Source organism: Rattus norvegicus, chromosome 5, assembly GCF_021556685.1.
Source record: "Rattus norvegicus strain SHRSP/BbbUtx chromosome 5, alternate assembly SHRSP_T2T, whole genome shotgun sequence".
NCBI lineage: Eukaryota > Metazoa > Chordata > Mammalia > Rodentia > Muridae > Rattus > Rattus norvegicus.
Window position 1 is genome coordinate 76,942,451 of NC_141538.1, and position 27,570 is coordinate 76,970,020.

At 45.9% G+C, this 27,570-nt stretch overlaps 1 protein-coding gene across 7 annotated transcripts in view; it reads right to left on the minus strand.

The window, feature by feature from the left end:
* The window catches only part of Epb41l4b (erythrocyte membrane protein band 4.1 like 4B), a 160,388-nt gene that overhangs the window by 53,448 nt on the left and 79,370 nt on the right, over positions 1 to 27,570 (minus strand). For 6 of the 7 annotated variants that reach the window (NM_001401792.2, XM_087550508.1, XM_087550509.1 and 3 more), the window contains 2 exon segments: positions 22,996 to 23,060; positions 26,793 to 26,826. In NM_001401792.2, coding sequence (NP_001388721.1) covers positions 22,996 to 23,060; positions 26,793 to 26,826 — 99 coding nt within the window. 7 annotated transcript variants of the gene reach the window in all.

Consider the following 27,570-nt stretch of genomic DNA (forward strand, 5'->3'; position numbering starts at 1 on the left):
GGACAGATCAGTGAGGAGGTGAGAGAGACAGAGACAGGAGAGAGCCACTGGCTGGATGCAAGAAGAGATCATGGAGACATGGAGGGGCAAGGAAATGGCAGGCAACTGGTACCTTGGCTGAGAAAGAAGGGAGGTGGGGAGAAAGGGAGGATCTGATGAGTTTCAAATGTTCGCAGTGAGTATGGGAACGAGCACCCGAAGGGAAACACAGCCAAGAGCAGGGAGCTGGCATGCCATCAGGCCTGGAAGAGGAGTTGGAGAGCTTTGAGGAATAGTTCCTGAAATATGGCAAACAGACACCATGTCAGATGCCAGGTCCATCTTCACCCTCTGCCCAGAGCATAAGAATTCTGAGGTTGGGCCCAGCTCAGGGAGAAAGTGCTCCCTGATTGGTTGAGTAATGCCTGTCGCAGGCTTCATAGTGGTATCACAAATTTGTCTCTACATGTACAAAGAATGCACTATTTTACTTCAAAAAAAAAAAAAAGAAAGAAAAGAAAAACCCCCAGCATGAAGAGTATAATGGTAGAAATAAATCAACAAACAAACCAAACCCCACAAAAACAGAAAGCCCCCATCTACATGCCACAAATGAGAAGTCATATAATAACATGTCAAATAAAATACACATTTGTGATCTCTTTTACAGCCACCTAAGGGGTAGGAGTGGGTTAAGAAGACAAATTACCTTGGCTAGAGCAAGGAATCTGATGCAGCTAAGCAGCTAAGGGTCCTAGGAAAAATAACTGTTCCTATTGTGGAGCAATTCCCTCTGATAATAAGACCCAGGAAGAAAACAACTTACAAGTCTCAGCAAGTTCCTGAAACATAACAGGATCACAAGGTTCCTCTCTCCCTAAGGTTAAAGCAGCAAGGACTGTTGAGGAAAGGAAATGCTCCAGCCTACTGTGCTGCCTGTAAGTCATTTGGAGAGCCCCAAAGTTCCAGCTTTTGTGAGCTGTTGCCCCTGCTAAGGTGAGCTTCCAGTGATGCCTTTGAGTCATCTGAGCTCCTATAAGTAACTCCAAATAATTCATTGGTTCACCAAGTTGGACTTTGGTGGTGTTTGTTACTTTAGTCTGTTGTTGGATCTCTATATGGGTGGGTAGACATTTGTTCACATCTCTTCAGGAACAATGTCACAGTGGAATGTGTTGGGAGCATTCTCTGGTCGCACACAGGGACCATCCTGAAGATGCAAACATGGAGTTTTGCTGGGTTATGGATCTGTTAAGGATGTTAAGGAGATTTCTCAAGGCCTCATTCATGTTCATGGGTCATCCTTGCAGGATTCTTGAAAGCAACATTAACACAGACTTTGAGGTTGTGTATCTGCCCTGTTGACCTCAGCAAAGTCAGACTCACAGTATAAGGACCAAAAAAAAAAAAAAAAAAAAACCAAAAACAAAAACAAAAACAAAAAAAAAAAAAACCCAAACCAAAACAAAAAAACCCAAACCATGCAGCAATACACCAACCTTAGTGACATTAGCTAAGGGTCAGGATACTAGGCCAGCTCCATGCTTACTGCCACTAGAGACTGAGGCTCATGGGATATTTGAAATTCTGCAAAGTCACAGTACTTCTAGACTCTACCACCAGAATTGTTACAGGGACAGGGCAAGAAAAGGGGGAAGCTGAACTTGGGGCTTTCTCTTGAGAAGAAGGCCATGTGAGAGTGCTCTTGAGAAGCTAGTCATAACCTTTGCAGTGTAGGCAAGTTTTCGGTGACATGAGCCTGGGGGATCTAAGTTGGGATAAGAAATCACAGAATCTTATAATGGAGCCCTCAGCTATCCTCTGGCTCTATAGGTTTAAACTCAGGCTGGATGTTAAGGTCACTAGGAAAACCCTTATACTCTACTGAAGGGAATGTAAGATGGTTCATTCAGTTTGCAAAAACAGCCTGGTGGAGCCTTGAAGAAGAGTTAGAGATATCATTACATGGTCCAGCAATTCACACCAAGGGAAAGAAAAGATCCATGAAAAATGTGTGCCTGAATGCTTATTAACAGTATTATTCATAACCACACAAAAGATGGAAACAACCGAGTTCATCGATTAACAGTCAAAATGTGGTATATCAATACAATGGAAAGTTACTAAGCCATCAAAAAAGCACTGAACTACAAACTCAAGTTACAATTTAAATAAACCTTGGAAACATTATGCTATCTGGAAGATGACGGACATCAGAGGCAACATATGTGATTCTTCTTACAGGGCATGGGTAGAACAGACAAATGGTGGGGGGGGAGTTAGGAGTAGGAAGGGTGAGAGGAATCAGGATTGAAAGACTATTGTTACTGAGTTTCTTGTGGAGGAATAAAATGTTCCTAAAATAGCAAAATCCACAACCAGACAACTTCATGAATATAACTAACTGTATATTTTGCTGAACTGTACATTATGTGAGGCAGATCCCAGGAAAGCTGGAGATCTTTAGAAATAGGAATGTCAGCTCTCCTCTAGACATGGTCACCTAGCTCTAAATCCTGCAGCCAGCTCATTTTGCATATGGGCTCACCATGGGAAGGGAGGTGAGCAGGTCACACAGCCGGAGACCAGCAGCTGAGTCCGGGACACCATCCAGGCCTCCCACCTTTCCACTCGGTGCCCAAAGGGCTGCCCATCTGCTGTGTCTTCCCATCTGCTCGGCTTCTATTTAAGGCAGCATGAGTACTCATCAGGAAAATCCAAGTCCTTCTCAGAAGCCTCTGGCTGAGACAGACACCCGCAGGTTCTCTACCATCCAGTAAGCCATATGTACTTGTGTCCCAGCTGTACTGGAAGAAGGGTTGGTCCATGGAGACCAGGAAAAGCTTCAGTGTACTCAATAAATAGCCTGGGACCAGCTCTGCTCTCTGGCACTGTGCCAGGCATGACAGTCAGCAGGGGAAGGACCTCAGTCCAGCCTGGGACATTGCTAGAGGAGACCTTCTGCAGTAGTTGCTTGAAGTAAGGAAATCCTAACAGTTGTGGAAGAGTGGACAGGGAGTGGGGGGACACTGAACATTGCAGGAGTAGGGTTCACCAACTTCTAAGGCCTGGAGCTGACAAGGTATATTAGGTGTTGGGTGTGGGGGTCTTGCCTAGCTTCCATATGTGCTTAAGAGTAGGTGCCCTGTTGTTTCTCTTCACGGCTCCCATTTGGATGACAAACTCATGGGGATTAATGGGAAACTGACTTTTTTTTTTTTTTTTTTTTTTTTTTTTTTTGTGAAATGAAGAACCGCTTCAGCCTCCTGAAAGGAGCAACCTATGTTTGTTTAGGAAGCTGAGGGACCCTCTTTGCTCCATTGGTCACTGTGCTGAATAATTGCATGCTCAGTGCCCACTTTCCCCAGCACACTCCAAGGAATTCAGTGCACTTCTGGTCCCTACCCTGGCTTGCCTCCTGGGGCCCCACAGATGCTTCAGCACCTGCCACTATTGCTCTGGAGCCCATCCCCCTATCCTGAATTTCTAACCCTTCTCCTGCCACCACCCTTCATCCTATATCCCTTTGTTCTGGGGTGGTAAGCAGTTTCCAATTACTCTTATGTTGGGGTTGTGTCAGTGATAATGCAGGTCCTGTCCTTTGTATAATCCAGCCCCTGTATTAAATGCTCTCCTTAGGAAATGCCTAGATTGGTTTCCACTTTCCTGATTGCTCCAGCCAGATACAACGTTAACCTGCTTGGTTTAACTTGCTCGGTTGGCATCAGTGGAGCTTTTCCTCTCAACAGCACTGAACGGGTCTGTTACTTTGTTGCTACTTTGTTACTTTGTTGCTTTTATTTTAGTATCATCATACACCATAGCCTAAATCTGATTTCCTTTCTCACACTGTTCAGTTTCTTACAAGTCAAATATGTCCCTACTGTTCCTTTTCTTTAGCTTAGATTTCAATTCCTTTCTCTTTGTTCTGTAAGCGTCTGCAGTTAGTCTATTCCAGTTGAAAAGGCAGGGAAAACAAACCAGAATTGGGGTAGCTTCTGCACTTTGCGTACATGTATTTCTTTAGAGTTCAAGCTTACTACCCAGACCTCCCATTGGCATTCCAGTTTGGAGCATTAAATACTGTGGTTCAGAAGACCATATACATAAGGCACATCCTTCAAAGATGGCTTAAAATGTTCACTGGTCAGGAGTTTGGTTTTTTTTTTTTTATTACAGTCTAGGACTAATGCTATTAACTACAGTCCCAGGTATTTCTCAGTCTCATCACAATTTAAAATAACTTAGTTATTACATTACCTAATATCCTATCCTTCTTTCCCCTTCACCCTTCTGCTCTGTGTGTGTGTGAGAGGGTGTGTGTGTGTGTGTGTGTGTGTGTGTGTGTGTGTGTGTGTGTGTAGGTATGCATGTCTGTGTGTGCTATATGTATGATGCACGCACATAAAAGTACAGGAGCCTGCAGCCATGCATACATATGTGGTGCTCAGACCTGAGCCCTCCTCCATCCCTCGCCACCTATTGGAGACAGGGTCTCCCACTGAACTGGAATTCTGCTTGCTGTTTCAGCTAGACTGCTGGCCAGCAAACTCCAGGATCCTCTAGTCTCTGTCATTTCAAATGCTGGGGCTACAGGCACATGCAGCTATACTTTCTTTTCTTTTCTTTTCTTTTCTCTCTCTCTTTCTTTCTTTCTTTCTTTTCTTTTTTTTTTTTTTTTTTTTTTTTCGGAGCTGAGGACCGAACCCAGGGCCTTGTGCTTGCTAGCGCTCTACCACTGAGCTAAATCCCCAACCCCGCAGCCATGCTTTCTTACACTGTTTCTGGGAACTGAATTCCAGTTCTCATGCTTGCAAAGTGAGCACCCTTACCTAGTCATCTCCCCAGTCTCTGTCTGTGTCTCTGTATGTGTCTCTGTCTGTCTGTCTGTCTGTCTGTCTCTCTCTCTCTCTCTCTCTCACACACACACACACACACACACACACACTTACTGAATTCAGATTCTTTCTACTTCTGGCCTGTTATTAGCTGAGATTCACTAGGATTTTATGATACTCCGATGAATTGTGTTCACCCTTTCTAGTATCCTGTATTTTGTTTTCTTAGTTTATTGCATTGGTTGATAGTATGTATCAGGAGGATGTGGAAGGCCTTCTGCTGCTCTTGTCTTGGTTCTGGAGTTTACAGGTAAACTAATGTTTCAACATTAAATGCTGTTCCTGCAGAACCTCACACTAGACTCTGACAGCTGTCCCATCCACTTGGTTACTAAGTCCCTTGGGCAGGGACTTCTCCCTGCCCTAAGGAGATCTGTGCTTTTCCTCTGCAGGCCCTGCTCCTGTCATTCGATGCTTTAAAAGGATGGTGTTCAAATTCCCCCACTGCATCACCATCCAGCTTCTCACTGGCTTTGGGAATCAATTTTCCAAGAAGCCACACTACAGTGTGCAGTTTCTCTCCTGGCATCTCTCCACGATGGCGCCAACGTGCTGGACGCTGACTAAGCAGTGACAAAGGCTGACTTCCCCAGTCTTCTGGGGGCATTTTTATTTTTAGCTTGAAGATTGAAACTGATCATGATGCAGCCAACAATTTCCTGACCATTTATTCATTCTCATTCTCATTCTCTCTCTCTCTCCAGCTTGCCTGCCTATCCCTCTTCATTCTACCTTCTGCAGTTGGTGCATTCTAACTGGACGAGAGGAAAAGCAGACGTCAGATAGCTCTGTCCTTTTCGCCCTGCAGGCCGCCCTCAAGAATGGCTGGGAAAACCTTCATCTCTTTGCTCCAAAGTCATTAGCCATAAAGTCCCTCTCCTGTCTGATGATGGGGCTTTACTCTAAGGAGATGAAGGCAGGGGGATCATCATAAATCCAAGGCTAGCCTGGTCTATATAGCAAGCTTCAGGCTAGTCATAGGTGTGCAGTGAGATCCAGTTTTAAAACAAAACAAATCAAAACAACCACCACCAAATAAATAAACAAAAAAAACAAATAAATTCTGTGTTCTTTTGTTTGAAGCCATGCTCCACTTTCTTCCTCATTTAAATCCTGTCTTAACTGCAAGTTTATTGGAGAGGCCACTGACACACTCCCCTTTCAGATTGTCTGGGCTATATTCACAGCCTCCGTGGAACAGTGTTCCTTTTTAGGTCATCCCTTTTCTTTGACACTTCTTTGGGAATGCATAGAAAACACAGAGGACTAAACCCCCACCCCCTCCTTCTCTCCTATGCTAATCATTCAAAGACCTTGTCCCACATTCTGACTCTGTCTCCCCTGCTAAAATAATGAACAGTAACCCCTGTGGCACTTCTTCCACTTTCCCAACACCGAACCATCGAGCAGGCAGGCCAGGAAATCAAGATGATGCTCAGCTTTTAATAGATGAATGTCTGGGTAGCTAAGAAGCCTCCCCACAAAAGTGTTGTGCCAGCCTGACAGCTCTCTCAGACACACACACAGAGAGAAGATGTTCCATTCATGCCCCACCCCACAGTGCATCTGATTTGGGTTTCACAGCTCATGTACAAGCCACCTGTGTTCACGGCCATGCCTTCACTGGCAATGATGCTGCCCGCACAAGCAGTGCCCACACCAGTGGTTCTCAAACAGTGGGTCTCGACCCCCTTGGGAGTCAAATAGTGATCGTATATCAGCTATATTGCATATCAGATATTTAGGACTCATAGCAGTAACAAAATTGCAGTTATAAAGTGGCAACAAAAATAACTTTATGGCTGGGGTCACCACAACATGAGGAATGTCTTATATTTTTGGTTGTGAGCCTAGCCTTTAATGGCTGAGCCATCTCTCCAGTCTGAAGAATGTCCTAAAGGGTGGCAGCATTAGGAAGGCTGAGAAACACTGGTCTCCATAGCACTTAGCTGCAACCATTTTCTATGCCCTTTCTAGAGAAGCCTGGCTGGGACAAACTGGTTCCTGTTTTAGTTCTGAACTGCTGTGGGCACACTGCAAATACCACCTCAGAACTAACCCAGCCAGGGCCTGCAGATAGAAATCTCAGGAGCGCTGCCAACAGATGGCTCTCAGAAGAGCTGCAAGAGATCAGTACCCTTTCTCCTCCTAATCCCTGGGCTAAGTGGACAAGACCCGGGGATCTCAAGCCTCATCTACTATCCAGACTATCTACTATAAATATGTCATGTGCCATGGAACAGATACCAGGAAATGCCACTTTACCCATGTTCAGGTTCCTTACCTAGAACTGTGCCTCACCCAAGCATGATGTTCTATGGGTCAGATGTCAGTCAGAAGTCCATCACCTCACAAAAACTAAGGCATTTATTGTGCTCTTTAAATATGAAGGGATCCCTCCAATTGACATTTCTGAATGACCAACATCTGCCAACTTCTTTACTCTCCCAACAGCCACTTAGAGACTATCGATCCTTATTTTCTAGTATGGAAGCAGGACCAGAAAGAGTATGTAACTTTGCCAGAGTCATGAAGCTACAGATTGTCACAGCCGGGGTTTGAACAGAGACAATTGACTCTTTAGGGATAAGTGATACCACCTCACCCTGTAGATGACAGGAGAGGCCTATGGGTAACAAAGGAAAGCGGGCTGGCAGCCCTCTGTGTGTTTGATGTGTGCGAGTTCATGGAATTCATGGTACTCATCAGGGTCTCAGACACATCTCTTTACTAAGCATTTCCAAACCAGCAACTGCAGTGGAAACCCTGAACTTATATATTCACTGCTGTGTGCACCTGACATAGCAGAAGGGACACGTGACTGACCATCTTGGTTCCAAGGTACTTGTCACTTATTTCAGTTTTCATTTAGCAGAGATTAAGCTGACTAGCATAGGGTTACAAGTTCTCACTGAATTCAGGGAAAGCATACTCTTTGACTGTGGGAGGACATATATTTGTAACATTGTACTTCTTGCATAATTGGTTTAAAGAGAAAACTGTGTCAAAGTCTTAGAGACAGACACATTACAAATGTTAGGAGCGTTCACTAGGGTGATTTCCTATAGAAACTTAGTTTCATTTGTTAAAGAAAAGACGACCAAAGAGAAAGGTCGTGTGTGTGTGTGTGTGTGTGTGTGTGTGTGTGTGTGTGTGTGTGTGTGTGTACTTACTGTGAACAAAACCCTGGGTTCTATTTCTGGCACCTGTTTCCCACCTGTTACATTTGATTTTTTAAAGATGTGTGCAAGTGTGCATGCGTGTGTGTGTGCGTGCGTGCATGAGTGCATCAGCCTGCTTGTTTATTTGTATGTGTGCAGTTGTCTATTGATTCTAGAAGAGTGTTGGATCCCCTTGGAATAGGAGTTACAGATGTTTGTGAACCACCGTTATGAATTTTGGACCTCTGCAAGAACAGCCAGGACTCTACTCTGAACCACCTCTCCTAGTCATTATGGCTTCCTTCTTCCTTTTCTTTTGGAGACAAGAGTCTAACTCTGTAAACCAGGCTGGTCTTAAACTCACAGAGATCCATGTGCCTCTGTCTTCCAAGTTCTGAGATTAAAGGGGTGAGCCACCTCCTTCCTTGTTACATTTTTTTAAAACAATATTATCCCTTCATTGGAATACAAATATTTGTCCTGGTTTAGATTAATCCTCTTTTAAATTACTGAATTTTACAGTTTTGTGCTTAAGCATTTGGCAGCACAATGTTGAAAACTTTTAGACTCAAATGCTAGCTGAATTTGAGAATCTAATTTTGAAGCATGGAAATTCAAACTGATAGTCCCTTTTAGAAGCAGTATTAAAGAATGACATTGGATTTTACATTTGGATTATAAACCACGACACAAAATACATGTACAAAAGAATGGGAGAAGAATGTCAACACGTTCTTATCCATTCAAATTATTGTTTTTGAAGACTCATTTTTATGTGACTCCTTGAGTTATGTGGTCAGAGACTTGAATTACTAATGCTATAGGCCAATCTTCTGAGTTTGGATTCTTCCTTCTCGTTGTGTATGTGAATTATTTACTGTGTGCCAAGCTGAAAAGCAGATGCTAAGTTTACGACGAATTTTGCCGTCACATCGTTATCAATGACTGAGCGTGAAAAACAGCTCCAAATAATCCAGTGACAACGATATCCTCCTGCACTCTACAAGCCAAATCAGCGATTTATCATTAAGCAAAGGATACGTGCATATTAGGCAATTTTAAGTAAAACCATGGTAGTCTTGTTTCCATATTTGGTTGCAAAATCCACAAAAATTTCTATAGGATAATTCTTTTTTTTTTCCCCCCCCGGAGCTGGGGACCGAACCCAGGGCCTTGCGCTTCCTAGGTAAGCGCTCTACCACTGAGCTAAATCCCCAGCCCCAATTCTTTTTTTTTTAATTGCGTTCTTTAATTTACATTTTAAATGTTATCCCATTTCCTGGTTTCCCCTTCAGAAACCTGCTATCCCACCCCATAACCCCTTGTTGCATTTTAAAATGTGGTTTAGACTCCTTAATATAGACCCTCTCACTGGTAGAGGGGATTTTCCCCAAATTATAATTCTTTCAAGAAAATTTCCAAATAATCAACTTTCCCAATTAATTCTATCAGCATGAGTGATGTGTGACTTCATATTCAATAGGGGGCTCTTAATTCAATTAGTGTCTTAGCAGCCTGGAGTCAAATATCGTTTCCAATATGGCAGTATGTGGGAGAGTGTGGATGTCTAGTAAATGCTCTCTAACAAACGTGTTCCGATGCATTAGATTTTAATTTTCTTAGGTAATTTTCAAGTATTTACTCGTAAAGGTTTCACTTTGCTTATGAGTTCCCTAGTTGCTTGTAACTACATTAACTTACTTTTGCAAATTGTAGAGTAAAATACCGTTTGTTTTGGGGACAGCCTAGAAGATTCCATGACACTATACTATCCAGCATAGGATACACATTTATCATTCAATTGATGAAACCCAATTATTACAACTGATTTCAATAAATGGCTTAAGCACTTGGCACTTGACATTTTTCTCTCAGAAGAATGCATTTTGTCTTGGTGTAAACCTTCCTAATGTCTGTCTTTGTGAGTACATGCCTATGCACGTGTGTGTGTTTGCATACATATGTGCACTTGCATAAGCACACATGAGCCACTAAGGAGGTACGAAGCTGTGAGGAGGGGTTGCATATGATTTTGTGGTGAGATCTCAAGGTGACAGCAATTTCAGATCCATTCCAGGTCTAGTCCAGTGAATCACCATTTCATGAATTCCCTTTTGCTCTGGGGCCCATGACTGAGAGTTGGCTCGATCTTTTTTTTGTCTTTAAAGCAAAGGCTACCTCAGAGTCACTCTACATAGAACATTACTTCTAATGCATATGTAGTGGTCTGAAAGAACCATAGAGAGTGGCACTATTAGGTGTGGACTTGTTAGAGCAACTGTGTCCCTAGGGGGTGGACTTTGAGGTCTCAAAAGCTCATGTCTGTCCAAGGTGTCACTTTCACCTCCTGATGCCTACCTGCTCCAGACGTAGAACCCTCGGCTCCTTCTCCAGCACCACGTCTGCCTGCACACTGCCATGCTTCTTGCCGTGATGATAATGGACTGAACCTCTGAAAGTGTAAGCCAGCCCGGAGTAGATATTTTCCTTTATAAGAGTTATTAGTGGCCTCAGTTTCTCTTTACAGCACTAAAACCCCAACTAAGACAGCATCCAAGAGAATTTTTCCTTCTTGGTTTCTTTAGTCTTTTCTCTGCTTTCAATTCTGTTTCCCACTGTCGCTGCTTTAAGTAAAATCTTCCTTCTGGAGGGCAGCAGCAGAAACACACTTCCCCCAGTGGCTGTTTTAAGAGACCCCAATACACAGCAACCCTTAAGGGGCCTTATTACTAGAGTGTAAATAAATAAATAAGTACTCTACACAGCCCGTCCCTTACCATCCCAGCTACCCTGAGCCACGGGAGAACTGGCCATGAGCTGGGAAGGATATTTTTCCAATCCTCAGACAGCATCCAGTTCACTGAACAGATGAAATTAAAACATGATTCATTCCAAGTAAAGTTCAGGTTAGATGGATAAAATATACAAAGGGTGGAGGGCGGGCTGTCAACACTGTAATTATAGGACACACCACTGTGGGCCGAAACCTGCATATGTGTTTCTGAGGTGACAGAAACAAGCAGGAGTCTGTGTTGGTGTTCATTAGTGCACAAAAATCTCAAAAAAAAAAAAAAAGCCTCTGTCCCTTGCCCAGTTTTCACAGGCTCTTTAGCAGTGTCTCTATGAGGCATCCTTAGCCTTTGAGGCCAGACACTGGCTGGGTTTCAGGGCTTTCAGCTTAATTGCTTTTATTACACACACAATGTTCATCGTTCGCCAGGGAAGGAGGCTGGCTGGGTCATTAGCACAGCAACTCTTGCTAATGGGGTCTTCGCCACCAAAAAAGGATGCTCAAGCCATCCCTTCAGGCAGGGAGTGATTAGGTGGGTTTCTGTAGGGTGTGACTCTAACTATTCTAACCCCTTTGAGTGGGTTGCCTAGACAACTATTGTGGTGTTTTTAAAAGCTGCAGTCTTCTCTCCATTAAAACCACTCACCGCCTGGGGATGCACCTGCGATTTTGGATCGGATCTATCAGAAATATAATCATAACTACAAGGAGGTCCTTCCTTGGTCAAATGCACAGGTAGGTCACTGCATCTGAGTGCATGGGAGTCTGAGTAGAAAGCTTTCAACAGAAACCTTAGCAGGAAAGGAAGCGCAGACACTAGAAATCAATTCCCTAATCTCAGCTATTTTTATCTTGTCTGTGTCCCCCATCAGCTCTCCAGGGTGGCAGCATGTTGATGGTCATCTGAATGTCTGGAAATCAATTTCAAGAAAGGTCTAGTGACGATTATAAAAAATGCTAAGAGGGCATGTTTAACAATGATTAAGCACCCCAAACATGTGCACAAGTACATACTTGCGTGTACATGCATGTCTGCAAATGCGTGTGTATGCATGTGCTAGCTGGCCAGCAAACCTCAGGGATCCGCTTGCTTCCACCTCCCTATTACAAGCATGTACCACCATGCTCGCCTTTTTCATATGAGTCTGGGAATCCAAACTTAGGTCTTGGTGTGTGCCTGGCAAGCACTTTATAACTGATCTTGATAAAAGAGCCTGAAAGGACAGATGATTCAGAGGGTCACAGAAAATCAAGTTCACATATTCAAGGCCAGCCTAAGCTTAGGGAGTTTGAGGCCATCATTGCTATGTAGTAAGATTAAACCTCAAAATAAATAAAAAAATAAACAGTGGACGGGGTGCAACCTTGCTCACTGAGAAATACATTAAAGACAGAAATTCTGGCCTTTATCCATTGGACTAACAGAAATGGTTAAAAGCTAGCAGCAGCTCTGTGAGCATTCGTCCCTCTGTCATCACACCTATATGTGGAGGGAACAAGCACATGACGTCTCCTTAGGGGGAAGAGCAACATAAAAGTGCTCAAATTATAATGCTCACACCGTTTGGCTTAGCACGTGTACTCCCTGGGGAATCATTCTATAGTGTTCATTTGTTCAAGCGCACAAACAGAATGCCTACCATACAATTATCGTCGACAGCTGACGCAGCCTGCGTGTCTGTCAGTTTTGACTGGTTAAGTAAACACATGTGCTTCTTTACATGTAACTGGCTTGAGATTGACAAGAGACGCAGCCCAGAACTAGGAAGCTGAGAAAGAAAAAGGAAGTCACGGAGATAGTTAAGAGTCTTAAAATTGTTTGTTGTGTGTGTCTTTGTGCTATGCATGAATGTAACACAGCATCCGTGTGGAGGTTCGAGGACAATCTCGGGTCAGTCTATACCTTCCGCCTTGAGATGGGGTCTCATTAGTTTCTGTGGCACATGAAAGGTTACTTAGCCAGCAAGCCTCTAGGGATTCTCCCATCTCTGCCTCCCACCTCGACATAGGAGCACCGGAAGAATTATATATGTATGCTACTATGTTTGGCTTTCTATGCCTCCAGAGATCAATGTAGAGAGCGGCGCGGCGAAACAAAGATGGCGCCAACATCCAGCCTTGTCTGGATATAAACGACTTACTGCGCATGTGCAGGGTTGTCCCCTTGCTAGGGCTCCCTCTAGTGGTGAACAGCGGTACTGCACATGTGCGGTTTATGCACCAGGTGTCAGTTGACCGTTAATATGCTAATGAGGTGATTCATTCTCCGCCAATCACTGGAGGACAAGTAGTGGGGTGATCCAAGCCCCACCAATCCCTGAGAGATAATTAGCATACTGTTGTCTATATAAGCCGAGCGATTTTGCTGCTCGGGGTCCCTGTTCAGAAGAGCTGTAACACAGTAAAGGTTTGCTCGCAGAAGAATCCTGTTGCCGCGCATCGTTCTTGCTGGCGGGACATTGGGCGCGAGACAGATCAAAACTGAAGTCTTTATTATTACATGGCAAGCACTTTATCCACTGAACCATCACCCTAGTCATTGAGTTTTTACCAAACATTGTGCATTTGTTTAAAAAAAACCCACAATGGATCCCTTTATTACCAGGTTTGTGTGTGAGTTGAGTGAGTGTGTGTGTGTGTGTGTGTGTGTGTGTGTGTGTGTGTGTGTGTGTGCGCGCGCGCGTGGGCACAGCTGCACAAGGGCACACTGTGTGTACATGTGTGTGAAAGCCAGAGGTCAATGTTGGGTGTCTGCCCCAATTGCTCTCCACCTAATTGTTAAGTCTTTCACTGACCCTGGAGCTCACTGACACAGCCAGGCTGGCTGGACGGTGACTGCTCCAGAAACCCTCCTCCTCCTCCCACCCCCAGCACTTGGTTCCAGACCGGCCCCACTGAGTTCTGCTTTTACATGGGTACACAGGATCCCAACACAGCTTGTCATGTTTGCATGACAGGCAATTTACCAACTGAGCCATCCCCTCGGCTCCCTTATGACTCTCTGTTCAGTATACTAACAGGGCAAAACTTTCTCTGCTTTGTCTGAGATAAAACCCTGAACTAGATAACTCAGGAACGACACAGACACTCTAAACTCAGCAAACTTTCAAGACCTACTGGAGCAGTGGAATGCGTTCTGAGCCCTCACCTACCCTTCACCCCGTGTCAGCTTTGCCAATTACAACAGCATTGTTGGCAAACACTGTGCCTGGCAGTCATCCCCGGGGACTCGGAGACAGAAATATCATTTCTATTTCTCCTTTTATCCCTCCTCAAAAGATCCCCATGGTATTTCTGCTCTTACCCTGGCTGTTTCAAAGAGAGGTATCTTTCTGCACTGTGAACTGTCTTTTATTTTATCTCTCCTCTAGAACCAGGCATCCCTCTCTGTTGCTAAACTTGGAACACACAGTTCCCCCTTTGGCCCAGGAGACATACCATTTCTTGTGCTAGACACTATCTTTGGTCTTTTTCTGTTCGCATGGACTGCCAAGGTGTTACTGTTCAAAACTTACTGAAAATTGCAAGCAGATAGCCTTAGACACTGTGTCCAACACCTTGATGAAATATTATTTCTGTGTGTGTGGGGGGGGTGGGCAGAGATATCAGAGGTGTTATAAATGTACGATTGCAAGTTGTGTGTTGAGGCCAGAGTAAAGGACAGAAGTCATCTATTGTATTTTTAACCTTGGTTTTGGAGACAGCGTTTCTCATTGAACTTGAACTCACCAGTTTAACTGGCTGTCCAATGAGCCACGAAGATCTGTCTCTGTCCCGCCCCCGCCCCAGGACTGTTACAGATCTGCACCGCGTCCAGCTTTCTACATACAAGGTGTATTCCATTGGTCAACTGTCTGTGTCATTTGAGCTCACTAACAGGCTCTGGAAACAGAGCTGCCCCCTCCCATCCCAGACCTGAGCGAGTTTGTCTTAAAGTATCCTCTGAGGCATGTTGTCAAGGAATGGGCTGTACCTCTCTTGGCTCTGTAACAGGGAGGAAAGAGAACAGCGAAACGTCCCAAGAGTAAAGACACGGTATCCTTGGGAAAAGCTAAAAGACAAATTACGTCCAAAAGATGTTACTATTCTTGGCCCCACGATGTGAAAGATGCCTACAGTGGAAAAAGAGAAGCCAGGAGTTGCTCAGTAGGGAGTTCACCGAGGAAAGCTCCATCAGGACCCCAGCTGTCTCAATTTCCCCAAGCATCCTTCCGTTGCTACCTGGATCTGGAGGTGACACTTGCCAGGGACAGTCTCTCTTGGGACCTCCAGCTGGCTGCCTTAGGTGATCTCCCCAGCTGGCGTGTATTACATGTTTGTAAGCCCTTGGTGTGATGATGCTATTTTTCTGTTCTTTGTTCTCTCTCCTGGAAGCCTCACTGGAGGAGACTATTAGGATCTCCGGCTGCAGGCCTCCATGAGGCTTCCCCAGTTGGTTTCTGCTGGGTAGTTTTAGCCTGGAGTTTGTATTTCGCCCTCTACTCACTGTTTCTACCTTTCGGTCACTCGTTATTCTACTTTTGAGTGCTATATATGTGCTCAATAAACTCACTCATTTGGAAGGCAAAGAATGGCTATCATAGACCTCCTTCCAGGCCATGAACCTGGGTGGGTGCCATCAATCCAAACTCAAGTCTTCAAGCTCACGAAACAGGCACTTTACTGACAGAGCGGAGCCATCTCCCCAGACCTGATTTCAGTCCCCTAACAAAATATTGTTATTTCTTTTTGGAATGAGGAAAATGAGACTAATGGGAAAACCTGGCAAAGGTCACATGGCTGGTGGCGAAGCTGAGGTTCAAAGTGCATGATTCCAAAGTTCCCACATTTTACCTCTCCAGAGACCTGTAAACCCATTTCCCCAGGACGACCAGAATGTCACACGGCGGGCCTCCAGTCTGTCTTGAAATGTCCCGTCATCGAGCTTCTGTGATCCTGCACCTGTTTCCCAAAATGGGCTTTCACTCTGAGACAGGTCCTTAGATGGCTGTGGTCACCCTTGTCTAGTGGCTGGACATCCCCAGAACCCAGTCTCTGGAGGGCAGAGCAATGATTGGGAGATGGTCTGACAGACCAAGGGGTGATGGTGATCATTATTAAAGCTACACGAGGAACCATTAGCATCCAAGTTCCCCTGCTCTCCTGTTTAGAAGTGGCAACACACAACCAGGCAGACTTAGCTACTTCTTGAAGTGCTAAGGATTCAACCCCGAGCCTTGACCATACTAGACGAGTACTAACTACTAATCACATCCCAGGGTTCCACTCACTCACTCTTTAAGCATTGCAGCTCCTTAAATTTTATATATATTCCCTCCCGCTTGCCACCAGTGTGACCCGTCAAACCAAGACTTGGCACTAACCAAGAGAAGCTTCCACCCCCGTTCACTCCCCACTCCTGTGGTGATGGTGAAAACCTGGCACTCATGCCTTTAATCCCAGCACTCAGGAAGCAGAGGCAGGTGACTCTCGATGAGTTTGAGGCCAGCTTGGTCTGCATAAGAGTTCCAGGACAGGCAGTCTATGTAGAGAAACTTGATCTTTTAAATTAAAAAAAAAAAAAAAAAGGCTTCCAGCAACTATTTAAATAGAGCCCGGCATTTAAAAAGAAGTTTGTTTCTGTAAACATTTTAATGCCACGTGTATGCAGGTACCCATGGAGACCAGAACAGGGCACTGGATCCTTTGGAATTGGTGTTAGAGGCAGTTGTTGGCTGCTCAAGACGGGTGCTGGAAACCAAATCTGGGTCCTCTAAGAAGCAGCAAGAATTCTTAAGCACTAAACCATCTCCGTAGGACCAAAGCTCAACATTTCTGAATAAATAAATTGTCTGAGCTATCATTTGGTTCCTAATTTGAAGAGAAGTAGGCCTATTTGCAGAATTATTGATTTCTTCTGGCCTAGGCTCAGCTGAGTGCCAGTTTCAGGTCTGTTTGCCTTTTAGACACCCCAGGGGCTCCTTAAAACTGTGCCAGTTTTCCTTAACAACAGGCTTTTCTCTGTCTGACCCCCCCCCCCCTGCCCCAGACCCCCTGGCCTGTGTTTGCTCACTGCCTCCCGGTGGGAGATGCAGAAGCCAGGCATCCTGGGCCAATTTGTGGTATTTACCTGAGCACCTGGGAAACTTGGCCAGTCAGGCAATCGACTTAAGAGCTTGGTTTAAGAACTATTGATCTAAAAAGATCAATATGGCTGCTCAGAGAGTTCTTTGATGAACTCAGAGTTTAAAGAATTAGGTAAAAGCTGCAAAGTCAAAGGCACCAAACAGGCTGGCTCTGCTATTTGTCACATCTCAGGCTGGACCCGGGAGGCTGCAGTCACTGACCTGGAAGGACAGTGGGTGGTTTTAACAGGCAAGAGAATCAGAAGGGACCCCCAAGCCCTGTCCCCACTCCACCTTTGCCGCTAAAGAGAAGCAGCCCCTGCAGGAATGTTTGAGCAATGGAGCACACAGTTCTGAAGGCAGGCTAGAACCAACCTGCGGACTTTCAAGACTGCCGTAGCAAACATGAGCTACATTGGCTCACTGTGAGATGGTCAGAGGGGCCACGGAGATGTGGGGACTAGCTAAGCTTGTGAATTTCAAAACCAGAGTTAAGTTCATTAGTTGTGTGGGAAAGTGACTTTGATGTTGCTTGCAGTTGATGGTTAAAACAAAACAAAACAAAAACAAAACAAAACAACAACAAAAAAACCCAAAAAAACAAATGAATTGCTGGGAAGATGTGGGACATCTCCCACAATGCATTTCTGCTCCTTTGAAAATGGAGACTGAGTGGAGTTAAGTAGCTGTAGATATAGGCTACAGGATCAGAGTGGAATGAGGCAAGGGTCACTAGACAACTAGGGGGTACACGTGGAGGTTATGGTCGTTCTGGTTATAGATGGAGTTCCTAGCCCCAGATGTGTGTAGGCAGTCACTAGCCCACAGATGACAGGGATGGCAGAGGAGACAGAGTTACCACAGGTGACAGGGATGACTGTGCAGTGCCACTAGGCTGTTGGCAGTTCCCTAGTGAGCTGCTAGACCTCAATGAAGTGAACTGCACTACGGTCTAATAGTCGCTGAGATGTGGGTCAACAGGGTGAGGACAGCCATGAGGCACGAGAGCCCAGCGGCTGGCACTTACCTGGTTTATGACATGTAGGTACTGGGTGACTGAACCCCATCAGTAACAACACGCTATCACCCACTTTTCAGAATGGTCAGGAAGACAAAGCGATACACGCAGAGCGTGGCATTGTCCATTAACCCCTCTGTATGACTGTAGATCACTATCTGCCTAATGGGGTTTCCGATGTCAGATGCCCAGACCACTGCCCTGCTCACCAGTATACCCGAGCTTCAAATGACACACGATGGACAGCGTTGTAAATGATGAATCTGGATCTGTGAATGACACGGTGGCCTATGTTCTATTCAAAACATGACACTCCAGAATGGATGTGTTACCCCAGAACCCTCCAGACCAGGACGGAGACGACCTATCATTGCCTGTTAACTGGTTAGAAATTCCCTTTCAAATGAATCCATTGTCTAAGCAGACATCCATTGAGTACCTGCTATCTGTCAGGCAATGGGAACAAAGGCGAAGCTCGGATTAAGGAGTCTAAGGCTCCAGGAGGAGATGAGTAAAAGAGGCTGTATCATTACAAAGTTGTAAGTACAATGCTCCCGTGTCTGGGGGTGGGAGGGGAGGCAGTAGTAGAACACTGAACACAGAAATTAACCCAATTTGCAGAGGTGGGGGGCTGTCAAGAGAGTCCCCGGAGAAGATGACGTCTGAGCGGAGGCTTAGAGGCTAAGCAGGAGTCGGGAGTGACAGACAGGATTCTAGGCGGAAGGAACAGCATTTATAAGATACAGTCATGAGGTGTGACGCGAGCAGTTCGCTATTACAGACAGGTGAGGAGTCAGCATGGACTACGCCAGAGCAAAGAGACAGAGGCACGGTGCCCAGCCCTGCCTAGAATGACACTTCAGATATGGCTGCAGAAAGACAAGAGCAAGCCTGGCAAGGGTTGTGGAGATCAGAGAGAGCACCTCTGAGCGAGAGAAGACATTCCTGCAAGACAGTGTTGTGAGGAATCATGAAGGGAGCAAAGTTGAGCAGAACCATAGACAAGGCAGAGAAGACTTGGCTTGTAGCTGATAGTCACATACATTCTACCCTTAGCAAAAGGGAACTTGGGAGGGGAAGGGAAGTTGTGCATTTCAGGAGTAGTGGTGGTCAAAGGTAAATTTGATTTTTTTTTCTTTGTCATGTAGAGTTTGAACTGTGCATGGAACATCCACACCCAAGTGTCAGTGCAGAAACTCGTATAGATAGTCTGAGCCGCTTTCAGAGTCAACGGCATTATAAAACATGACAGAACACGGTGGTTCTAGGAGACCTGTGAGTGAGGAAAGTAGGGAGCAGAAAAGAAGAGACCCCCTGAGCAACACCAACACCCATCAGGAACAGAAAAACAAGGCAGCAAGAACAGTCACCAAGCAGTAGATAGAGGTCACTGAGGTAGAGAATGCAAAGTGTCCCTGTCACAGCCAGGTTGCCCCACGTCAGCAGCTAACCAAATCCACTCCTCAGCAGCCTAAGCAGAAGGCTTTTATTGAGAGCACTGGATGATCTTTAAGAGGCCAGAAAGAGGTAAGCAATCACGAGAACAAAGACCCCTTCACCATAGGACTGTTATCAAGGGACACCCAGACACCTCTCTGCTTGGCTCACACCCAGACACAGGCATTACAGCCCTTCCAGGAGCGTACCAGGGCGATCACCCCAGCCACGGAGCCTCCGTGAAGGATGGTTTTGTCCCAACCACAGAACTGAAAGATTCACCTTCGGACACCGGGAATCAACTGTACTACAAGTGAGATCAAAGGGAGGCTTCCATGCAGGAGGATCGATGAAATGAAGATGGGAGTTCAAAAAACAAAACAAACAACAACAGCCCCCCCGAAAAGAACAAACAAAGGTAGGAATAATTTTTATTACTTGGAGACACGTTGTAAAAAACGTTAGCCTTAAATGAAGAGGCCCAGAACACGTTTATTCAGATGGTGTGCACGCCCTGGGGATCGGAACACCTGCTGAAATGGAACACACTCGTAAAGACACATCTTGTGGGGACTGTATAGGTAGGTGTTCTACTCCCCCCCCGTGCAAGTGTGCAGAGGATTGATTCCCTCCTCCTCAAGAGACTTTCATAGGACCAAAAAGGCCAGATTTTAGCAAGAGAAGATGTTATTAACACACGCCCAAGGGCTTTGAAGGAACAAAATTATAATCACATATATCAAAGTGACACAAAATGAACTGATTGCACAAAAACACAAATGGAAGAGCATCCTGGGACCTCCTATAAGGCAGAAAGACCTTAGGAGCACTACTTGAATTGGGGTAAATAAATACTTTGGTACAAGTTTCGCCCTAAAAGACAACATGTTGCTTTGGGGTTCTACAGAAGGAAAGGGGCCATACGCATCCCTCTGCGCCAACACAAGGCTTTGGCACGACCTGCAGAAGCCTGGCAGGCAGGCTCTCCTGTGTGCCCCCTGCTTCATCTCGACTGCACGCTGCCGTTCAAAGGCGTTGAGTCTAGGATGGAATCCAGCCCTACTCTGACAGTTGTCACAATGGTGTCTTCTGAAATCACACAGGTTAGCAGCACCAATCACTGAGGCGTTACAAATCATCCTTACATTTGAGAAGTAGATTCTAGCGAAACATGCTAGGCAACTGGCGATCAGCACCAAGGCTCAATTCCACGCCGGCTAACCCACTTAAAGACGGAAGATTCCAAGCCTCCGTGTACTGATGGAATACCTAATGAGTTTTATAATCTTTATTGAGCTTCTGTTACAGAAGGGGTGTGACATTTGCCCTTATGGTGAGTTAGTCTGGATGCGTGTTCTCAGCCCGAATGAGAAGTAAAATCTTAACAGAGCACAGAATAGAAAGGACCTTGGGGATCACTTAGCCCAGCCCATTATTTTCATGGAGGAAATGAAACCAAAGAAAGGAGAACGATCTAGCGAAGGTCTCACAGCAAGGGAGGCTGGTCCCTGTCAATCTCCATTCCTAACCACAGTACTCTGTGCTAAGCTGTTTCCCCAAGCCTTTGGGTTTGCTGGCTTGCTTTATGTGGTCCCACTGGTTAAACAACCAAACTATCAGGTACCTAACATGACGGTAGGGACTTTTACTTCAGCTTTAAAATCAGCATATCGAAATGATTCCTGAGCCTTTAGCTACTTCATTATTGAGAATGCAGTCCACAGTAAATCATGGCTATCTACGGTAGTCATCTTCAAATGTTTGCACAGACACCAAAAGCACTAATGACACTTGTACGAAAGCATCCATGCGATTCCAGGACGCTTCTCATGGAATACAGCGGCACCATGGTGGTGACCAGAAGAGGCTTCAGTCTCTCAAAGTGCGGTCATGAGTTTGTCCCGGTATGTGACACTGTACGCCCCTCCTAAGTTCCTCTGGTTCTGGTCGTGGACATAGTCAAAGTGGCCGTCATCTCCACTGGCTGAGGCTTTCCAGTGCGGCCTGTCATCCTGAAAAGACGGCTTGTTTTGTTTGCAGGTGGAATGGTTACTGGGAGAACGGAAGACAATTCAGAAATGAGCGAGGTCCAGCATGCACAAAGGAAATGGGGGGAGGGGTAAAGCGTGAATGGGGTGCTTGACACAGAAGCGGCCTGGCGACTTCAGAAGGCTAAAAACCCCAGTGTGACCGACCATCTACACTGATAAAAAGCTATTTCTGGCAAAGTCATGCTTTTGCAAAGGGGTGTCCCGTGGTCAGGTCAGTCTAGGGAAAGCCAGATGAGAGGAAGCCCCCTTAAATCCGGTGTGAATGGTTGTGGTTTCAGATAGCATCTGCCACAGGTGTGGACTGATCGGCTCTCCTCAGGATGCAGCTCCAGAGAGCTCTGTAATAGAGAGTACTGGGTGCTGCCTGGGTTCCACCACAGAAGGTCTGAATGGGCCCGAGTCATGGTTCTCAGGGGACACTAAATCCTGGCATCAGCATGGCTATCAGTGAACCTGCTGCCTCCAGGTGAAGAGTAGGTGTGGGGATGCCGCTGAGGGAAAATACACGACAGAACAGGCGATACCGGGTATGAACCTGGTTAAACCATGGTAACAAGAGGACACCTCTTCTAAGCCTCATGAGTACTTGTCATGTCTGAAAAACAAACTACCTTCGTCTGGGCCACGCTAAGATTTAGAATTGTCACCCCACTAACCTAATCTGCCCTAAAATGTTAAATGAACATCAAAGTGTTACTCCTGGAAGACTGCACTATCATATGATGTGATCCCACCGACACACACACACACACACACACACACACACACACACACACACAAGCTTCTGCCTAACTTGCTCAAGCCACATCTGTTTCTACTCCTCCTTCTCCATGCTCCCTCAGAAGCAAAGGCTCAAAGCTCCTCCTCAGGACAGCCTGAAGTCACCTTTGCTTCTGGAATAGCTGGACACATAAATGCCAACCAAGACTCATAAAAAATGCAAATCTTAAGGATGTGTCTGCTCCCTGACTCCCAACAGCACGGCAGATGCCAGGTCACTCCTAGGGCAGTGGCCGGGGACAGTGACATTCCTCTAGCCAAATCCCACTTCTTGTAAACTGAGTTTCACTGGAACATAGTCATGTGTTCTCTCATGCAAAGCCTCACTGCTTGCTGTTGTCTTCAGACAACAACCACAGAGCTGAAAATGCACGCCCTCCTTTGCTGAACATTGACCAAAGAAAACATTGCCCTCATTCTTAAGGGGGTAAAAATCCTTTAAAAAACAAAAAAAAAAAAAAAACAACAACAACAAAAAAAAAAACCCATAATCACCAGAATTTAGTCACATTCCAAGAACATAAATTCTCAGAATAGGAAAATGTTACTTGGAAGTCTTAAGCAACATCTCTGATTTAAAACCAAACCAAAATATTTGTGGTCAGAATGAAAAGGGGGGGAAAAATCTGTTATTTTACAGACTGGTCACTTGCTTCCTTTGCTGTGCAAAACATCTGTTTATGCCCTGGTCCTGTCACCGGGAGGAGTTGTTCCAGGGGACAGAAAGAAAAGATGTCCCAGTCCCAAAGCAGGGATCCGCAAGCTCGCAAACTCACCTGACATTTGGGGAGTGAGGGCGCCACCTGGGCTGGCTGGGGTGGACGTTAGGATGAAACTGAGGCTGCAAAGGGAACACCAGACCTGATTACTCAGTGACCTTTGGATTTCAATGGCCATCGCACTGTTCACTTTCTCTTGCAACGTCACCCACCTCAGAAGCCCAGGGGGCTGTGAATAGGACGCTGTAACCAAGCCCTGGGGGGAGGGGCGGCTGGACCTTTCCCAGGACTATCTTGTTTCTTCACTAACAAAGGCGGGGGCTGGGGGCTGGAACCTAGTGTTCGGCACACCAAATACCATCTCCAGAGAAGGGGCTGGGAGGCAAGGTGCCACATCTGACTCAAAGGAGTCTACCCAGCATGCCTCGGCCAGACAACACTCCTCTCACAAGGAGGATGGGGTGAGTGGCTTCTCTCTCAGGAAGCCACTTTTGTTGTTTTTGAGATAGATGCCAACAGGCACACGTTAACAGCCTAGTTACATTGGCTCTCACACAGGGCTGGAAGGACTGGGTAATGAAAGCAATAGTGTTGTGGGTGCATAAACAGTAACGTCATCAGGAGGACCTGTTACATTGATGAGACTGGAGAAACACGTGGACTGAAGGAAGGAGGGTGGGAAACTGTTCCCTAGAAGATGAGGAAACCAGTGTGAGGCTTGGATGGGCCTAGCAGGGTAGCTGGCTGTCATTCCACTTTTCACCTGCAGAGGGCAGCAGCCCTGGACATTGTCAGGAGCCCTGGGGAGTCTTAAAGTTAAAAACTCCCTATGGGATAAAATTTGCTCCCCCTGACCTGAAAGTCACTTCAATTGTGCCACCATTAATCTTTTAATTATTTCTTTCCTTCCTCCTCTTTGCCCCTGCTGCTGTGGTTAATAAGCAGTGGCCTGCTTTGTGTTACAGAAATTCTCGGCAATTCGTTCATCCAATTTTCATGGCCCCTCGAAGCTCTCATGCTGCCTGTTCTGCATTCCAGTAGCCTTTCTTTCCTCCTTCAAAGTGCCTGTCAGCAAGCTGAGGCTGCACCACCAGAGGACATGGTGCAGAGAGTGGAATCTGTAGGGGTATACCTGCAGGAGGGCCTCAGTCCTGACCTGGAGCAACCTCCTTCTCTTTGTCTCTTTTGGGGATACCAAAACCCATGCAGTACGGTGGTTAGCCTAAAGCCAGTCATTCCCAGGTTCACACACTGCGACTCCAACAAGAGAGAATGACTAACCTACAACCGGGCCCTCTCATCTTTCCTGCTTTTAAACACACCCAGAGAGGCAGAAACTTCATCCACAGACTTGGGGGGAAAAGGGAGACTCCAGGACCTTCCTTGGTATATCTCCTACTTTAATGCTAAACTCAGGTACTCTGTCCATAACGAGGAATGCATGTGCATCTCTTTGTCACAATCACAGAAAAGAGGAGCCACGTTTACTGGAATTTTGGGGACAATAAAGAACTGTCCCACCTCAAATGACAAGTGTCCTCATTGAGAACAGGGCTCTCTACCCTTGGCAGCTGGCTGTCTCTGTGGCTCTAAGAATGAACAATGCTCTCGTGCCATCCCCTTCCTAACAACCTTTCACAACATTATGATGTGTCAGTCCAGCCCACGTATATCCAAACTCTGATGGGACAACACAGGACCAAGTACAAGGGGTTCCTAGCAACAACATGGAGGGATCCATGTCTAGAATAGCAGCAGATCTGCCTCAAACAACCACAGCCTGGGATGGTCATTCGGAGCAGAATGCAAGGGGAGGCAGCAGGGGGTGGGGTGGCAGGTGGGTTGTTTTACTTTCTTATTTTCATTCTCTGTCCTCCAAGGGCTGGTCACCCATCAACAGCTTTTCTCTCCCTACAACACTCTAGTCGTGCCAGATATCCCTGAACAAAAAGCAGTCTGTGAATAAGAAGCCCAAGATCCTAAGGAAAAGGAGAGAGGGGAAACGATATTCCTTCCACCAGGTTCAACACTAGGAGTGTGAGTTCACTCACAGAAGTTCTTTAGAAACAATCTGGAACCTCCTACGATCACGACCAATGGCAACTTGGTCATCTACAGAAATGACAGGCCAGTGAAGGGGGCTGTTAGAAGCTTGACACTGAAATCATTTACGAGATAGCATTGCGATTTGTGACACTCACAGACAGACACAAGGGGAGCTTGCTTCAGAGGCTTGTCCAGGACAAGGTTTCACACATTTTTAGGTTGGACAACAATGTGGTGCTATGTGAGGTGATTGGGTCTTTAGGGGTCTTCAGAGGGACCCTGGTTAGTTCTCCTGGACCCCCTTGTGTACTGCGCCCCTGCCCTCATTCCTCTGTGTAATCTCTCCCTCCACATACACTCTTGCTCTTAGGCCAAATCCCTTACCAGAGCTGAGCGGAGGCCTGTGCTACTCTAGAACCTCCAGAGCTATGAATTAAATGAACTTATTTTATTTAATAAGTAGACAGTACTTGGTATTTTGTCAGCAATAGGGGTTGGGAGGGGGGCAGACTCCAAGTTAGGAGTCACCTTTAAGCAGAAATAAATGACCATCTGGGAAGCAAGGCATATACCAGCCACGCAGTTACCTTAGGATCTCTGAAGTCTACGGATGCCAAATTCCTACCCTAGTGTATTAGGATAAGGTGGTCATTCTATTAATGCTGACCTTACGGTCTTAACACAAAGAGCTGAATCCCACTGGAGCTCGGAGCTTCCAACTTGAAAGAAAAGGAGGAGGGGCTGCCAATGTGGACGACACTGTAGTGAACATATAAGAGGCAAAGAACTCCAGGTGGACGGATAAGGGGGAGCAGCACTAACAGGAACCTGAGGCCAACTACTCTACAGCTTCTGGGAGCTGAACACAGGGCTGGTGACAGGAGCAGTGGAGATAGATGCAAGGAAGCAGGGCTGGCTGTAGGCCAGACAGGGCTAACCACAGCAGCTGTGGAAGGGCTGGCTTGCTACAGTGTGGACTATGGAGGACTTTGGCAGTGGTGGGTGGGCAGATGGAAGGCATAGGCCTAGTTGGTACTGCTTGGAAGGAACACAACTCTGGGTGTGGAAACTGAATGCAGTGGGCCTGATGTTTGACAAAAGGGTTCTAGAGATTAAAGGATGCCTCCCCTGGGCTGAGTGGGTTTGCCATAAAAAGGGGCCAGAAGGACCAGGAAAAAAAAAAAAAACAACAACAACAACAAAACTACCTCTGGGCATGGTGGCCTGGGCCCCTTAATCCCAGCACTTAAGGGGCAGAGGCAGGTGGATCTCTGTGAGTTAGAGGGTAGAGCTCAGCAGTCTACATAATGAGTTCTGTGACATCCAGAACCAGGTCCTGTCCCGAACCAACCTTCCTGCCAGTTTTCTCAGTACGTTTGCACCCCTCCAGGCCCTGTCATGCTCAAGAAGGCAAATGAAGGAAGAACTGGAGTCTCCCAAATACTTGACCAAAATCTCCCTGTGGGTGCTCATGCCCAAGTATGGGGCTTGTGCCTGTCTGTGGGGCTCGTGCCCGCCAGGTCCACAGCACACTCTCACAAAGGCATGCACTTGAACGTCACTAAGAGGTTGTGCCTGACCAACCAGAAACATAACTACATGTTCCTGGCACTCTACAAGATTAAAAACAGGTACTTCAGATGACTGGGAGGGAGCAAGGGTCTGGGCAGAAGGATTTGTCTTTTAGAGTTCTCTGGGAAACAACAGGAAGAATGAACCAAGACCTAACAAGCATATGTAGTTCCTCCATATTGTTCGTCACACAGAATTCAGGAACTTTAAGAAACATCTCAGACATAGCATCTTACCTGGTAGTTATGGACTTCAGGATTTGTTTTAGAGCTAAAAAGGAAAAGAAAAACATTTTAAACGTTGTAAGGAGGCACGGCTCTATTTGACAGCTGTAACAAGTTCTAAAGGCTCTGTAATCCACCAGGGATATCTGCACACCATTTTTATTTTGGGAACCAAAGCTTACACGAATATATACACACACATATATACATATATACATACATACACCAGTAATATGCCAAAGTGCGTATGTGGGTTTCCACGCAGAGTGCAAACCAAGGAGCTGAAGCTTCCATTGTAAGTCCTCCCTGGCACTGCCCCGGAGGCTACAGCTTCAGTGATAAAGCACAGAGCTTCTTGTAGTTCGAGGGAGAGGTAGCAGCTTCTTCAAGACATCTACCACAGACACTGCGGTAGGAATCACACATGGGTCCCTAGCACTTAATGACCCTGCTGCTGCTCTGGGCACTGGTGTTGAATGTCCCGTTCATCCAAGCCAAGCCTCTCCCCTGTTATTATTTAATCCCCATAACAGAATGATGACGTCCATGATGTTTCCACCTTGATTCACAGACAAAGGAACAGTTGCCTAAGAAAGACTGAGAGAACTTACTAAGGCTCACTGGCCAGTCAGGAGCTGAGCCAGGGTTGTTGATTCAACACCTGCTCAAACCCAGAGTCTGTTTTCTTCCCACCAAATTCATAAGCAAGAAATTCTATAGCTTACACGCCCCCTGAACTAAAAGCGATCTGAGGGTCTGCGGAAAAGTTCAGAGCTCAAGTGTGATCTAA